The 17,600-nt window shown below is 37.8% G+C and overlaps 1 protein-coding gene across 1 annotated transcript; it reads left to right on the top strand.

The window, feature by feature from the left end:
• Positions 1-1,566: 1,566 nt before the first annotated feature.
• On the top strand, positions 1,567-13,019 carry clec3ba (C-type lectin domain family 3, member Ba). The gene is given in 4 exon segments (XM_052147471.1): positions 1,567-1,590; positions 1,592-1,667; positions 1,872-1,970; positions 12,625-13,019. Coding segments are annotated over 4 exon segments (594 nt in total).
• The last annotated feature ends 4,581 nt before the right edge of the window (positions 13,020-17,600 follow it).

The raw sequence follows: 17,600 nt of genomic DNA, 5'->3' as shown, positions 1-17,600 counted from the left end.
ATGCTGCCACCCCCATGCTTCACGGTTGGGATGCTGTTCTTCGGCTTGCAAGCCTCACCCTTTATCCTCCAAACATAACGATAGTCATAATGGCCAAACAGTAAAATTTTTGTTTCAATAGGCCAGAGGACATTTATCCAAAAAGTAAGATTTTTTTCCCAATGTGCACTTGCAAAGTATAGTCTGGCTTTTTATGGCGGTTTTGGAGCAGTGGCTTCTTCCTTGCTGAGCAGCCTTAAGGTTATGACGATATAGGATTTGTTTTACTGTGGATATAGATACTTGTCGACCTATTTCCTCCACAATCTCCACAAGGTCCTTTGCTGTTGTTCTGGGATTGATTTGCACTTTTCACACCAAACTATGTTAATCCCTAGGAGACAGAATGTGTGTCCTTCCTGAGCAGTATGATGGTTGTGTGGTCCCATGGTGTTTATACTTGCATACTATTGTTTGTACAGATGAATGTGGAACATTCAGGCATTTGTAAATTGCTCCCAAGGATGAACCAGACATGTGAAGGTCGACAATTTTTTTTTATGAGGTCTTTTTCTGAGATTTACCCATGATGTCAAGCAAAGAGGCACTGAGTTTGAAGGTAGTCCTAAAAATACATCCATAGGTACACCTCCAATTCATTACACCTCTTATCAGAAGCTAATTGGCTAACTGTCTAAAGGATTGACATACTTTTCTGGAATTTTTCAAGCTGCTTAAAGGCACAGTTAGCTTGGTGTATGTGAACTTCTGACCCACAGGAATTGTGATATCGTCAATTAAAAGTGAAACAATCTTTCTGTAAACAATTGTTGGAAAAATTACTCGTGTCGTGCACAAAGTAGATGCCCTAAACAACTTACCAAATTACTTGCTAATATTAAATCTGTAGAGACGCAAACGAAGATTTGTAGAAGAATATTTCAGCTCTGTAGGTCCATACAATGCAAGTGAATGGTGACCAGAACTTTGAAGCTCCAAAAGGCAAATAAAGGTGGAATAAACGTAATCTAGACGACTCCAGTGGTTAAATCCATGTGTTCAGAAGTGATATAAAAAGTGTGGGTGAGAAAAAGATCAATATTTAAGTCTTCTTTTACTATAAATCTCCACTTCTTTTTTTGGGGGGACTGACAATCTTCATGCTGAGAGAATATTAATTTTGAGGTGAACTGCTCCTTTAAATGGCAAAAGGGTGTTTAAAAAAGACAATATATACTTCTTTCGTATAATTTTAACCTAAAATGTAAAAAAAAAATACACAGGCACATTATGCATCAACTAACCAATACAAAACAATAAAACTAAGAATATTGTCAAGAGACCCAGCCAATATCAATAATAAAATTACACTGCATTACTTCAACAATGTATCCTAACAGTGTCTCAAAGAAAAAAAAATGCTTTTGGATGTGTTTCACACACAGCGTTAAATTAAAATCATCTGTGCTCATGATTCATGTCCTCATGATGTTACGCAGCACATAATGGGCAGTTTCACTCAAGTACTGGAACAGATCAGTGCTGTTTGTGACACAAAGACCTTTACTGAGAATTACAGAGAGGGATATGGATTTTAAAGCAGTGAAATAGTTTTTTTTTTTGTTTCATTTTTATGATGCAGGCATCCATGGAGCAGAGGTCAACAAAGAAAGAAAATGGGGAAAAAAGTTAAATACATATTTTTGTTTTTACACAAACACATTTTTTCTTAGATTCTAAAAATATATATATTCTATAAATATTGAGTTTAATAAATCAGTAATTTTATTGTTATTATTTTATTTTTTTAATTATTGAATATGGTCAATAATTATTATTATTTTTATAGATGATGTGTAAATTATGTTCATACGTGCTGGTTTAAACCTCAGAGTCTGCTAACAGTGCTGCTATTGAGGAGCTGAAGAAGCAGATAGAAGAGATTGTGCAGGATCTGAATCTGTTGAAGGAACAGCAAGTTTTAAAAACAGGTACTGAATCAAGCCTGACAATGTACATAAAGAGAACAGAAAATGTAACTAAACTGTATTGCTTAACTTGGGGGATCATTAAAGAAATACTTCACCCAAAAATTAAAATTCACTCATCAAGTGAGAGAGAGTGATGCACAGAATTGTGGTGCATTTGAGTGTTTTATCAAACTTTTGAGTGTTTATTTTTTGAATAAAAGTTTGAAGCTACCTAAACCATGCTTCCATATTCCCACATCGACCAGTCCTGTTACACTCTGTTTTGTCGGAACCTAGTAGAAGGAAATTTCTGGTCATCCAATCTTTGATTGAGCTGCTAAAACTTGTTTCTCTATATTTCTCCTAACTTTCCCACTAGTGGCACGAGTGTTTGTGTTTGTAGCCTGCTTAGCATAGTTTATTCTTATTCTCATACGTTCATCTTTTTATCATTTGTCATTTTACTGCTTTTCTACTGTTTCATCTGCGTTTTTTCTCCTCTGTGTTACATGGATTATTGCATAGATCTCAAAGCACAAAAGCAGCTGGTTGTTATCAAGAACAACCAACAACAATAAACAATTGCGTGAGGGATTCACATCAATCTCAAACCCTAACGACTCAGGAACAACCAACAACAACAACAAACAACTTAAGTTGCGTGCGGTAAGTCATGGCAACCGCTCATGTTATTTCTTCCTGCTTGCATGTCACATGTTTACAATAGCCTCTTCCATCAGCAGTGAGGGATTCACATTTGATAAATGTAAGTTATTAGTCAGGCTGACGGAGAAGGTTAATGCGTTAGAGGCACACTTTGGTTCCGGCTGTAGAGCTTCCGCAGCAGGATGTTTGGAGGACGTCTCAGCGGCATACTCGCTCAGCAAAGTGACACCACTCTCCCGTTGCGTTAAGACCAAAGGTGTCAAAAGCATCAAATCAACCAGAAATCATTAAATTTCTATGGCAGCCAGTGTCTCTTGGTGGCGAGAAGCGGCGCATCCATAGCCGGTGAGTCTTGGTCATTGTGGGCGTCAGAGGAAAGTTCAAGTGCAGGCAAAATTATGGTAATGAGCTTTTGTGCGGTTCAGCGGCAACCTATTAGAATATAGAAGTGCTCTGCTCTAGTGAAGTCTGGAGAACACAACAGTGTAAACTTTGGTTCCCACCAAGCAATAGTTATTTAACAATATGTATTTTTATTTGTATTATTTTGATAACAAACAACCATAATCTTTAATTAATTTCTGACATTGATCGATTTCTTACTTTCACATTTAAAATATTTCATGAGGATATACGCTACTTGTGTTAGGTCGGCAAAAAGATACCGGTCGACATGTCTGGATGTTTTGCAGCCCCTTTAAATATAGTTCACAAAACCAAGAATTCCGAATGAACGTTGCCGCCCATTTCAACTACGTCAGAGCATCCACGAATCTTCGATAGCGTTGTTGGCTGGGTAGCCAGAGCGAATTTTAATGCTCTTGCCTCACACTGAACACACTGAACACACGGTTAGGGTTTCCAATCGATTCTCCCCAATCAGTGATACACCCACTGAGAATCATGTCGAAAGAGCCCTTGTTATTGGTGATTCTATTGTAAGGAACGTGGAAATAGAAACTCCAGCCACTATTGTTAAATGCATTTCGGTTGCCAGAGTGTCTGATATCAAATAAAATTTACAAGTGATGGCTAATGCTAACTGTAGATTTTCTAAAATTGTTATTCATGTCGGCACTAACGATGTCCGGCTTCGCCAGTCAGAGATCATAAAAGATAATGTTAAAGAGGTGTGCAAATCTGCAAAAACGATGTCAGACACTGTAATATGCTCTGGTCCCCTCCCTGCTCATGGTGATGAGGTTTATAGTAGATTAGTGTCACTGAATGGCTGAGTGGTGTCTGGAGAATAGAATAGGATAGAATAGAATAGGATTTATAGACAATTGGAAGTTTTTGGGGTAGACCTGACCTGCTAAAGAGACGGACTCCATCCCTCCAGGGAAGGTGCTGCTCTACTCTCTAGTAATTTGGCTTATAGTCTTAATAATTATAGTATTTGACTAACTGGGGCCCAGGTCAGCAAGCAGACAAACTGGTTAATCCGAATGTCTGTTAGCTGCCTTGAGATGTCACACAGGTCACATAAACTGCAACACATAGATATCTCATAGAGAATCAGAATCAGAATCAACTTTATTGCCAAGTATGCTTACACATACATGGAATTTGTCTTGGTGACAGGAGCATCCAGTGCACAACAATACAAAAACAATACAAAAACAATACAAAAAGAGCAGCAAGTCATAGATAATTAAAAAACTAAAAACTCAGACAAAAATACAGTCAGACACACACCTACATACATACCCACATACACACACGTAGTGCAAATCTAATACAAATCCATTATATAAAGAACAAAATACAGTATATTATGTACAGAGCAATGTATGTAATGGCAGAAGTGGATATGTTGGATAATATAAATAGACTTCATGAGATGGATAGCCTGAGGGAAAAAACTGTTCCTGTGTCTGACGGTTCTGATGCTCAGAGCTCTGAAGCATCGGCTAGTAGGCAACAGTTCAAAAAGGTAGTGGGCTGGGTGAGTGGGTCCCAGTAGAGACTGTGTCTGTTCCCCGAACTACCAAACACAAAACACTCACTAAATCATTTAGAATTATTTCGATTAAGGTAAAACTTGAACAAAATATACAAATTAAATCATATAAAGATAGGAGATCTAAACATTAGATATCTTTCTACCAAAGCACTAATTGTAAATGAAATTATTACAGATCATAGATTGGATGCACTTTGCACTTTGGATGTTTAACTGAAACCTGGCTTAAACCGGATTAATATATTAGTTTAAATGAATCCACTCCCCCAGGTTATTGTTATAAACATGAGCCTCGTCTGAAGGGTCGAGGAGGAGGTGTTGCTACAATTTACAGTGAAGTTTTTGGTATTACTCAGAGGACAGGATATAAATGTAAGTCTTTTGATCTAATAATGCTTAATGTTGACAAATGTGACACCGTCAGATATAAATAAAAAAAACTACCGTAATTTCCGGACTATTTAGCGCACCTGAATATAAGCCGCACCCACTGATTTTTAAATAAAATATTATTTTGAACATAAATAAGCCGCACCTGTCTATAAGCCGCAGGTGCCTACTGGTACATTGAAACAAATGAACTTTACTCAGGCTTTAACGAAATACGGCTTGTAACCAAAATAAATAGGCTTTAACAAAACACGGTGTGGCAGCGGGGGCGTGGTCAAGCGCCCGTCCGGGAGAGAAAAGCGGTAAGGGCGCTTACACCTGAGCTAAATTATGTCTAACACCGGTGTCTAATTTCAGTAAGCATGGGGAGAGCGGCATAAAAAAGGCAGCAGCCACAGAGCTGAGAGAGTGACACACGTCAGTCTAGTGTTGGCGCATAGAAGAATTGAGAAACTTTATAAAATTGATTATAAACATTGCTGTGGCCATTAAAAGCCTTACCTGGAACGTCAAGTGCCCTGCTGAAAACTGTCACACTGGTGCCCACGTGACAGTTTTCCCAAGAAGGACACGTGAAGCAGGGCACTTGAAATTAGACACCGGTGTTAGACATAATTTAGCGCAGGTGTAAGCGCCTACAGCTTTTCTCTCCGGACGGGCGCTTGACCACGCCCGCTGCCACACACGGCTTGTAATAAAACATTTGCAGTAAACAGTAGCCTACCAAGAAAGTCATTGGTCACTATCTTCCTCGTCCTGTGCACTGAAACCACTGAAGTCATCTCCTTCGGTGTCGGAGTTGAGTAGCCTCAGATTTAGTTGTCTTTTTGCACTTTTTGAATCAATTCCTCACGCTGCTGTTTCCAACGTCTTATCATCGACTCATTAAGACCAAGCTCCCGTGCAGCAGCTCTATTTCCTTTTCAACAGCCAGATCAATCGCCTTCAACTTGAAAGCAGCATCATATGCGTTTCTCCATGTCTTTGCCATGGTGAGGGTGACAAAATTACCGGTACTACCGTAATCAGAATGATGGGAAGTTTGAGCGCGCTCGATTTAATCTAAACAGTAAACAAAAAAAGTTGTTTTGACCTTAACCCGTTCAGCAATTTCATTGGTCTAATGAAAGCTTCACGCGGCCAAAAAACTGAGCACGTCACAGAATGTTTTTTTTTTTATATAAAATTTGAAAGCGGGAAAAATCCATATATTAGCCGCATCATTGTATAAGCCGCGAGGTTCAAAGCGTGGGAAAAAAGTTGCGGCTTATAGTCCGGAAATTACGGTATGTTGTCTTTTACCCTTGCTACAGTGTATAGATCACCCCGGGCTGTATTCTGATTTCATTGGTGAATTTGCTAAATTTTTATCAGATCTTGTAGTTACTATAGATAGAGCTTTAATTGTTGGTGAATTCAACATTCACATAGGTAACGAATATGACACATTGGGATTAGCATTTATCGATATTCTCAACACTATTGGAGTCAGACAATATGTTACAGGGCCAGCTTATTGCCATAATCATAGGCTAGATTTAATTCTGTCATATGGAGTTGATGTTGATAATATAGAAATTCTGCAGCTAATGTTACTCAATCTACACCACACTATCGTTCAGGTAGAACTATTCTTTTGGCCACTAAAGATAGATTCACTAATAATCTTCCAGATCTATCTCATACACTCAGTAAGGCCCAGACGAACTTGATGAAATATAAAAATATATAAATACAGTACTCTATAGCACTCTTGATAGTGTTGCCCCCCTTCGATTAAAGAAATAAGCCCTGCACCATGGTACAATGATCACACTCATGCTCTAAAGACAGCAGCACACAAAATGCGCAAGTGGAAAAATACAAAATTAGAGGTATTTCAGGGTACATGGAAGGATAGTGTCTGTAGATACAGACATGTACTAAAAGCTGCCAAGTCAGCATATTTTAGTAAACTCATAGAAAATAACCACAGCTATCCTAGATGTTTATTCAGTACTGTGGCTAAATTGGTTAGGAATAAATCCTCAACAGAACCAGATTTTACGTCGCAGCACAAGAGTAATGACTTCATGAATTTCTTTACTGATCAAATTTAAATAATGAGAAATAAAATTGGAATTATGCAATCATCTGTCATAGCACCTCAGAAAACAGTGTCGAATAATTTTCCTCACGTGCAACTTCAATCCTTCACTGTCATAGGTCATGAAGAGCTAACAAACTTAACAAAACATCAAAAGCCACAAATTTTTTTTTAGATCCAATACCAACTAGGACATGTCCCAATAAACTTTAAAATGACAGTTATCAAACCGCTATAAACCTGATGAGATTTCACAATTCTCCAAATTAGCGGTACTAATTATTGGACCAAAAAGATGGATGTACTGTTACATCATCTTCAACAGCCAAGAAATTAGGTGTTATATTTGATACCTATCTGTCCTTTGAAAATCAAATGACCAATGTTTGTAGAACAGCATTCTTCCACCTAAGAAGTATTTCTAAATTACGACACGTGCTCTCTGTTGCTGATTCAGAAAAACTAATTCATGCGTTCATGACCTCAAGACTAGTTTATTGTAATGCATTACTGGGAGGATGTCCAGCAAGATCAATAAATAAACTTCAATTGGTTCAAAATGCAGCAGCCAGAATACTGACGAGAACCAAGAAATATGATCTTATTAGCCCCATTTTATCATCGTTACATTGGCTACCTGTTAAATTCCGTATTGATTTTAAAATTCTGTTAACTACGTACAAAGCTTTGAATGGTCTAGCTCCGCAGTACTTAAGTGATCTTCTACCTCGCTATATTCCAACACGTTCATTAAGATCGCAAAATTCTGGCCTGTTAATAGTTCCTAGAATATCAAAATCCACAAACGAAGGTAGATCCTTTTCATATTTGGCTCCTAAACTATGGAATAGTGTCCCTAACACTGTTCGAGATGCAGACACACTCTCTCAGTTTAAGTCTAGACTAAAGACTCATCTATTTAGACAGGCATACACCTAATTAATCCCTCAACACACAATTCGGTTGCTTTAGTTAGGTCTACCGGAACCAGCAACAGTGATCATGATCTATAACTCTGCAATTATTTAAAAGCTAACATTATTTTATTTGTTTCCCTGTCTCAACCTCAGGACTCATATTCTGAGGTCACCAGAACTGGCTGGATCCAGCTCCATTCCTGCTTCGTGTTGGACTCATCTGCTACATGTCGCTGTGTGATGATTACTAATAGCAGCTGGTGCCAGCCAAACATCACTTCAGTCTATTATGATGCACTTCAGAGGATGAACTGATGCCAACTCCAACCATAAGACATGGGATACTTCATATACCATTGCCTGAACCATGGACTTAGGATAGATCTCACTGAAATTACCGGCCAGGTTGAACTGTGATGCACCTAACTGATCTCTGCCTGCATTACCTCGGTTTAATGATGGACAACACTCTTGAAATGGAATACATTGACTATCAATTAATTGCCAACAAACCCCTTCATAAGCCAATTAGCAAGGCCAATTGCATCTTTGTGAACTTCTGCAGTTAAGACAAGATGGACTTCAAAGACATTAGTCATTAAACTTACAGTTCATACAAAATCTTTGTTTAAACACTGTACCTTAACACTTACTTAGTTTAATAATTTTAAACCATGACTTGCACTATACATAAGTAATATTTACATTATATTCATGATGTTAGCCAGAGGGGAACTGGCCCCCACAGTGAGTCTGGTTCTCCCAAGGTTATTTTTCTCCATTAACCAACATCTTATGGAGTTTTGTGTTCCTTGCACAAGTCGCCTTCGGCTTGCTCACTGGGGTTATAAATACAACTATTATTTAAATACTTATTTTTAAACACAATTCACAATCGTATTTTATCAAACTATACAATGATGACTCATAGACATTATAGCCATTACAGTTTTATCTTCTGTTAATGTCTGACCTTTTGTAGAGCTGCTTTGAAACAATGTGTGTTGTGAAAGGCTCTATACAAATAAAAATGAATTGACTTGATTTCATTGATACACTCTGAAAATTTGGACAATTGTGAAATTTTGTCTGGTATTGAAGAAATATAAAGTTGGGTATCGTCAGCATAATTCCTGATAATATCTCCCAGGGGAAGCAGAAAAGCAGAAGCCCTAAAACTTATACGTGTGGCACTCCATACTTGTTTGATTTGACAATTCCTCATTTACACAGACAAAGTGGTAGCTGTCTGCTAAATAGGACTTAACCATGCTAATGCAAGTCCACAAATGCCAACATATGACAATGTCGTGATCTATTGTGTCGAAGGCCGCACTAAGATCTAAAAGCACTAAAAGAGAAATGCAGCTGCGATCCAATGATTAGAGCAAGTCTCTTGTAACTCTGATAACTGCAGTCTCTGTACTTTTATGGGGCCTAAATCCTGTCTAATATTGTTCATATATACTATTTCTCTGTCGAAATGAACATAGTTGAGATTACAATACCTTTTCTAGTATTTACAACATAAATGGGAGTTTTGAAATCGGTCTCTAATTAGCCCATTCTATGGGATCAAGCTGTGTCGGTTTGATAACTGCCATTTGAAAGTTTTTGGGACATGTACTAAGGATAGCGAAGTGTTAATAATATTAAAAAGAGATTCTGAGATTACAGGAAATACCTCTTTTAAGAGCTAAGTAGGTATTGGATCTAACATACATGTTGTGGTTTTTGCTATGACAGTGAAGCATTAAAGTTGCTTGTGAGGAAAATGATGGGACACCTTTTTCTGAGGTACTGTGACAGACGATTACACAATTCCAGTTTTATTTCTTATGATTTAAATTTTATCAGTAAAGAAATTCATGAAGTCATTACTATTGTGCTGTGATGGAATATCTGGTTCAGTCGAGGCTTTATTCCTAACCAATTTAGCCACAGAACTGAATAGACACCTTGGATTGTTGTGGTTATTTTCTATGAGTTTTTATTCAAATAGGCTGACCTGGCAGCTTTTAGTGCCTGTTTGTAGCTACAGACACTATCCTTCAATGCACAGCGAAATACATCACATTTTGTATTCTTCCACTTGTGCTCCATTCTTCCACTTGTGCTCCAGAGCATGTGTGTGATCAGTGTACCACGGTGCAGGGATTTTTTCTTTAATTTTCTTTCATCAAAGCGGGGCGACGCTATCAAGAGTCCTAGCAAAGACTGTATTTATATTTTCTGTTATTACATCCAGTTCTTACAGACTTTTGACTTACTGAGTATATGAGACAAGGGTCATGTTTATAACAATAACCTGGGGGAGTAGATTTATTTAAACTAATATATTCATCCGGTTTGAGCCATGTTTCTACCAAAAACAGCGCACCCAAACTATGATCTGTATTAATTTACAATTAGTGCTTTTGTTGAAAGAGATCTAATGTTTAGTAGACCTACGTTTTAATTATGTTTATCTACAATTGTTTTTGCTATTTTCAAGTTTTACATTAACCAATTTTTTCTAAACAATTTAGTGATGGGTTTGTGTTCAAGTTGGTAGTTCGAGGAACCGGCACAGATGCTGGTTTATGTGACCTGTGTGATTTTTTAAGGCAGCTAGCAGACGTTTAGATTAGTCAGTTTGTCTGCTTCCTCACCTTGGCCCCAGTTAGTCAAATACTGTTACTATTAAGACTAGGAACCAAATTACTAGAGAGGAGAGTGATACCTTCCCTGGATGGATGGAGTCCGTCTCTCTTTGGGAGGTAAGGTCTACCCCAAAAACTCTATAAATCCTATGCTATTCTCCGGAAACCATTCAGACATCCAGCCATTCAGTGACACTAATTGACTATAATCCCCATCACCACGACGAGCAGGGAGGGGGCCAGAGCATATTTCAGTGTCTAACATCATTATTGCAAGTTCACACACCTCTTTAACATTATCTGTAGTGATTAGCCAGCACTTGTAAATTTGATCTGATATCAGACAACCGAGCCTCAAAAATGCATTTAACAATTGTGGCTGGAGTCTCTATTTCCACATTCCTTACAAAAGAATCAGCTATAACAAGGGCTCTTTCAATAAGATTCTCAGTGGGTGTATCACTGAGTGGAGAGAATCGATTGGAAACCCTAACAGGAACAGGCGAGTGATGTTGCTTTGTTGAGCAAGTATTCCGCCAAGACGTCACCCAAACACCCTGTTGTGGGGGCTCTACAGCCGGAACTAAAGTGTGTGTGTGTTGCTTGCTGTTCTACCCACATCCGAAACCGTATCTACCGGCTTCTCTTTCTCACTGACTTCCACTAGTGTTCAGATTAGTGTCTCATTAATTTACCTTCTCCATCAGCCTGACTAATTCCTTACATTTATCACTTGTAAATCTCTCACTGCTCATGGATGAAGCTATAGTAAACATGTGGCATGCAATGCAGGAAGGAATAACATGAGCGGATGCCATGACTTACCGCAATTGTTTGTTGTTGTTGTTGTTATTATGGTTGTTTTTGAGCGGCAAGGGTTTGAGATTGATATGAATCCCTCACGCAGTTGTTTGTTGTTGTTGTGGTAGTTCCTGATCAACAGAGGTTTGAGATTGATAAAATAATCCATGCAAAACACAGAGAAATCTAATGCATGCAGTCAATATGCGAGATGTAGACAAGCAGAAAAAGAACAGAAAAAGAAAAGAAAACGGGTGCGTGTGGTAATAAACAAGCAGTTGAAACTGTAGAAAAGCGGAAAGAAAAAAACAGAAGCACGTGGAATAATAGCAAAGGATAAAACGTAGAAATGTAGATGAATAAACAATGCTAAGCAGGTTGGCAAGCTACAAACAAACACAGACTCATGCAGCGTGCCAGCAGCAACCAGAACAGGAAGCCAGGATTGTTAAAACCTCCCAAGTACATAGTAATATAAATAATTTTTATTAATTTCAACATTATAGTTTAGTGTGGCAGGGCGGAGGGCAGGGCCGGGTCGTGATTCTACACACCCGGTCCCTTATCAGGCTAATCAAGCCTCCGAGAGGGATAAAGGCCGACTGTGGAAGATGGTGCGTGAGAGAGAGATAATTTACGGGCGTGTGTGTTTGTGTCGTTTATTTAAGTTTTTCATTAAACTATTATTTATATTGTCAAGTCAGTTCTCGCTTCCTCCTTGCCCGTTTATATCTCTTTACATTTAGTTTTGGTTAAAGTGATATAATCCTTTGACCATTATATCACTTTAAATCTTATGACACCAGAAATCACCAAACAGAATGGAATTATTAGAATGTCAATTTAGGTAAATGCATCAGTTCTGTTAAATAAATGTGATGGCATTGAAAATTTCATCAATCTCATTGATTAAACATAAAATAAATTAACCAGTTAATTCCATGAATCCAATATTCATGGGTTCAATAAGCATTTGTAAACATTTGTACGGCTCTAATGTTGTTCATATGTAAAATTACTTACATTTTAGATGATGTTAGTACATCAACATGTTGTACGTTTCAGTTTCAATGCAAATGTAAAATGTACCATTTGTATCTAGCAAATGTTTGCTAGATTCACACTTTACGTTAAAGAAAACATACTGTACATTACATACCTAGCTTGGAGACCAGCTAACCACCTTTAGAGGGGTACTCCTAAAAAGTACTCAATTTCAAGATCCCTGGCAAGTGTTTTCTTGTGGACACGATGAAGAAGACCTTTCACGCAGCAAGCGATGACTGCATAGCAAAAGGTGGCACACTTAGCAGCCCTGTTTCTGGTGACGAGAATGACCAGCTGTACGCGTATGTCCGCCAGACCATCAGGCCAGAAGGGCACATATGGTTGGGCATCAATGACATATCTATGGAGGGGGAATGGACAGACCAAACCGGCTCCACCATACGCTTCAAGAACTGGGAATCAGAGATCACCCACCAGCCTGATGGTGGCCACAGTCAGAACTGTGCCATCCTCTCCAGCACAGCCAATGGAAAGTGGTTTGATGAGAACTATCGTGATGCCAAGGTCTCCGTCTGCCAGTTCAACATTGTCTGAGCTCCTCGCTGTTATAGCAGTAAATGGGGGACCAACTCAAGGGTAATTGCATTAGTTTTTAAATTAAATGTTCAACAAGTCTCCACATAACTCTGGAAGTGTAATGTAGTACACATACTGCTTTTAGTAGCTGCATCTGTTAGAGTTAACAATTCACCTCTTTCTGGATCTGGGATCGGGTCAAAAACATTGGAAAAAAATTGGAAAGCTGTTGGAGATCTGTGGTTCAACCAGCTTTATTGTGTTTTGATTTTATTTCAAAACCTCTTAAATACATAATTCACAGTTGCACATGACAAAATGTGCAAATAAATTATACACTCACAATGCATAAATGAATTCCGACTTGCCCCTCATTATTTAAAAAAACGGACACACTAACGCTAAAATACTGTACACATAATTTCAAAAGTATAGCCATAGGGTGTGAACATTTTACTTGTTAACATGAAAATTACTAACCTTACCAGGATTACAGGGTTTCATTGTCATGACAAAGTTGTAATTTTAGATATAACTTTAAAAAGATAAGGTTAGTTGATAAGGTTGTAGCCAGAGCAAATAGATGTAAATAACAAAATAATATATGAAAATGTTAAACATCAATATATTCAAACATAAATACATATATTGTGAAAGTATCATTATATCTTTATTTATAACATTTTGTTTATAAATATATTTACAGTAGTATCAAATTTAATCAAAATGATCCCTTATATTATGTAACTTAATGATGTACTTAAAGGGATAGTTCACCCAAAAATGAAAATTCTCTCATTTTCTCACAACCCATCCCAGATGTGTGTGACTTTCTTTCTTCAGCAGAACACAAATACATGAATAAATGAATAAAATTACTTTTAGGCACTTGCATTATATGGACCTACAGAGCTGAAATATTCTTCTAAAAATCTTCATTTGTTTTCTGAAGAAGAAAGAAAATCAAACACATATGGGATGGCATGAGGGTGAGTAAATGATGAGAGATTTTTGGGTGAACCATCCCTTTAAATACATGGATTACATTGTTGCATGGATAGGTGTAGGTGTGAAACAGATCAATATTTAAATAATTATTTTACTTTAAATCTCCACTTTCACATTCACATTCTCTTCTTTGTTTTTGATTATTCACATTCTACGTGCCTATCTCCACCTACTGGTTGAGATTAAACATCCCATTCACTTGCATTGTATGGACCTACAGAGCTGAAATATTCTTCTAAAATCTTTGTTTGTGTTCAGCAGAAGAAAGATACACATCAGCTGACCACTGGTATTCCTCAGGGATCAGTGCTTGGATCCCTCCTCTTCTCAAACTATTCATCATCACTTGGACAGATCATTAAGACACTGAAAACATTCAAGGAAGGGAGGGAAAGGAGGACACAGGAAACTCGGGCTTCAACTCAAATGTATAACTTTAATAAATAAACTCAAAGGGGCTTTTCAGCATAACACTCTTTAGCTAAACACAACACAGTCTCTTTCAGACAGGTAGCTCTCTCTCCCTCATCTCTGGCATGGTACCTTTTTATTGCTCTCCCCAGTGCGTACTGCAATCAGAAACAGGTGATAGACATTATTGCACTCAGGTGTGTGCACCTTTACCGCTTTCTCTCCGGAAGAGCGCTCAGCAACGCCCCCGCCGCCACAGACACATACCACTGCTACACAGACGATACGCAGCTCTACTTGTCATTCCAGCCTAATGATCCTACTGTCTCAGCTCGTATCTATGCCTGCCTCTCTGACATTTCAGCCTTGATGTAGGAATGACACCTACAGCTCAACCTTGCCAAGTAAGAACTCCTTGTGATCCCAGCCAACCCATCTATTGACCACAACCTCACTATTAATCTTCATTCAACTATACTAACAACAACCAGAACATCCCGGAACCTGGGAGTGGTGGTAGATGAACAGCTTAATTTCACTGCCCATGTCTCATCATCTGCCCAGTCTTGCAGATGCACACTTTACAACATCAGGAAAATCAGACCTTTCCTGTCTGAATGTGCTGCACAGCTCCTGGTCCAAGCTCTGGTCATTTCAAGATTGGACTACTGCAATGCTCTGTTGGCTGGCCTTCCAGCTAACTCAATTAAGCCACTGCAGATGGTCCAGAATGCAGCAGTGTGTCTGTTCTTCAATCAGCCAAAGAGGGCTCATGTCACCCCACTCTTAATTTCACTCCAGTGGCTACCTGTTTCTGCCCGCATCAAATACAAAGCTTTGACACTGGCTTTCAGGACAGCCAATGGAACTGCACCCTTTTCCATTTATTTCTCCAGGTCTATGCCCCAACTCACTCTCTGTGGTCTATGAATGAGCAGCGTCTGGTGGTCCCATCACAAAGAGGCTCAAAGTCTATTTCATGATCATTCACTTTCTCTGTTCCTCTGTGGTGGAATGAACTTCCAACCTCCACACAATCTGCTGTTACCATCTCAACATTCAAAAACCAGCTGATCCGCGAGCACTTAACCAACCCACATTAATTGCACTTACTATTGCGTTTATATGCACTTAATGTGGCAGGGCGGAGGGCGGGGCCGGGTCATGATCATACACACCCGGTCCCTTATCAGGCTAATCAAGCCTCCCAGAGGGATAAAGGTCGACTGCGGAGGATTGTGCGGGAGAGATAGTTTACGGACATGTCCGTCATGTGTGTTTGTGTCTGTTTAAGTTTTATATAAAAAAATATGATTTATATTGTCAAGCCGGTTCTCGCCTCCTCCTTCCCATTGAACCCCTTTACACTGGTGCCGAAATCCGGGAGGGAGGAAGGATACTACCGTCCACCCCAACGGAGCAAAACCCTTATGTTTCTCTTTCTTCCATGGTACACAACAAAGATTTTCCTATTAAAATCATGGTGAGGTTTATGGTTTGGATTAGTGTCAGACTTTATGGTTAGGTTTACGGTAACACTTTATTTTACAGTATTCATGTAACATGTATTACATGTTACTATTATTAATGACCATAGTAATACCAATAACTATATGTAAGGACTAGCAGCTCTACAAAACAATTGCACAGCAATTACAAATAGTTAATTAGTATAACAGTAATTACCTATTAAATTACACAATAGCATGAACACTGTATAACACTAAATAAAGTTTGACCAGGATTAAATTTGGGTTAGGAGTTAAATTTAGGAAAAATCCTAATAACATTGTTCATTGGTTTGTTCATTTTTCTCTATGGGACTAAAAGTCTTCTATATTTATACAATGCAACTCTCACAATTTCTTATGATTTTGCCATCTCGTACTATTATTATGGCTTGTCGTGAGATGTAGTTAGGTTGCACTTGTAATCGGAATTTGAAATTAGGTAAGTGGAATTAAAACTGAATAAAATTCATAGAATATTTTTGTTTTGTTTTACAGTTTTAATACACTTTTGTTTCAGTATGAATTACTTAAAAATGTTATAATACATACAACATATGGGGTATTTCCAAAAACATTAGATAATCAATCTTTGAAATACCACCAATAGAAACAGAAATTTGTAATTAATTGTATAAATGTATTTATTTATGGTGGAAGAACACATTTCAGAGAATGTTTGAAATAGTTAATACATAGAAGAGATAAGCCCGAAGTGTTCTGTATACTGTTCTTATATTGTTGCGTTGAACTATTGTCTGAATTTGTTGAATGTCAGTCTTAAGAAGGCATGTATGTTTGAATTTAGCAGTTGAATCTGTTGTTTTATCAGTGACCGGGAGACACCGAAGTAAACATCATGAAAAGAAATATCCCAATAAAACCTATTCAGTGTCACACCAGGTACAACCTTATATGATGCAGGTGATTTTGTTGACAGTTAACTCCAGTTGTTGCTGTCAAAGAAATAAAGCACATAAGGGTTCCCTGAAGCTACGATGATTGTGTCATTTCTGAAGAAACCCACAAGCTTTCCTTCTCTGGCACAAACCCTTAGCACGGCTCTACTATAGTGACACAAATTATGGAAAAGATAAGCAACAATAAACTATTTTATTCAATTTTATATATTTTTCAACCCCACACCTACCCCTAAACCTAATCTGACATTTCTTAACAATATAAAAAACACCTGTGAAGGCATGAACTTTGTGAATTTCATTAATCTTATTGATTATAAATACAATAAATTAATTCAATGAATTCAATATTCATAGACTGAATAAGGATTTGTAAACATTTGTACGTCTCTAATGTTGTTCATACCTGGAGTGATTATCTTTCAGATACTGTCACTATTATGTCAATATTGTAGATTCAGTGTCTATGCAAACATAAGCAAATGTATGTGTGCTAGAGCCACACTTTACATAAGAATACATATGAACACTCATGAGATCCCATTGTGAATATACTTAAAAAATTCATGCAAGCAAACAGAGTAACATATTTTAACCCTCCTAGGCTGATTGGGAAAGGTCAAATCTGTTTGTGGTCATTTTTGATCAGAAGCAGTACGGGTGTAACTTATTTTAATTTTTAAGAAATTATAAAATGATTTATTCTTCCCTTTTGTAGTTTTATGCTTTTTAGATCTTATATACCTGTACAT

The sequence above is a fragment of the Xyrauchen texanus genome, chromosome 17, assembly GCF_025860055.1.
Source record: "Xyrauchen texanus isolate HMW12.3.18 chromosome 17, RBS_HiC_50CHRs, whole genome shotgun sequence".
Classification (NCBI taxonomy): domain Eukaryota; kingdom Metazoa; phylum Chordata; class Actinopteri; order Cypriniformes; family Catostomidae; genus Xyrauchen; species Xyrauchen texanus.
Note: the sequence above shows the minus strand (reverse complement) of the source record. Positions and strands in the feature narration are given on the sequence as shown.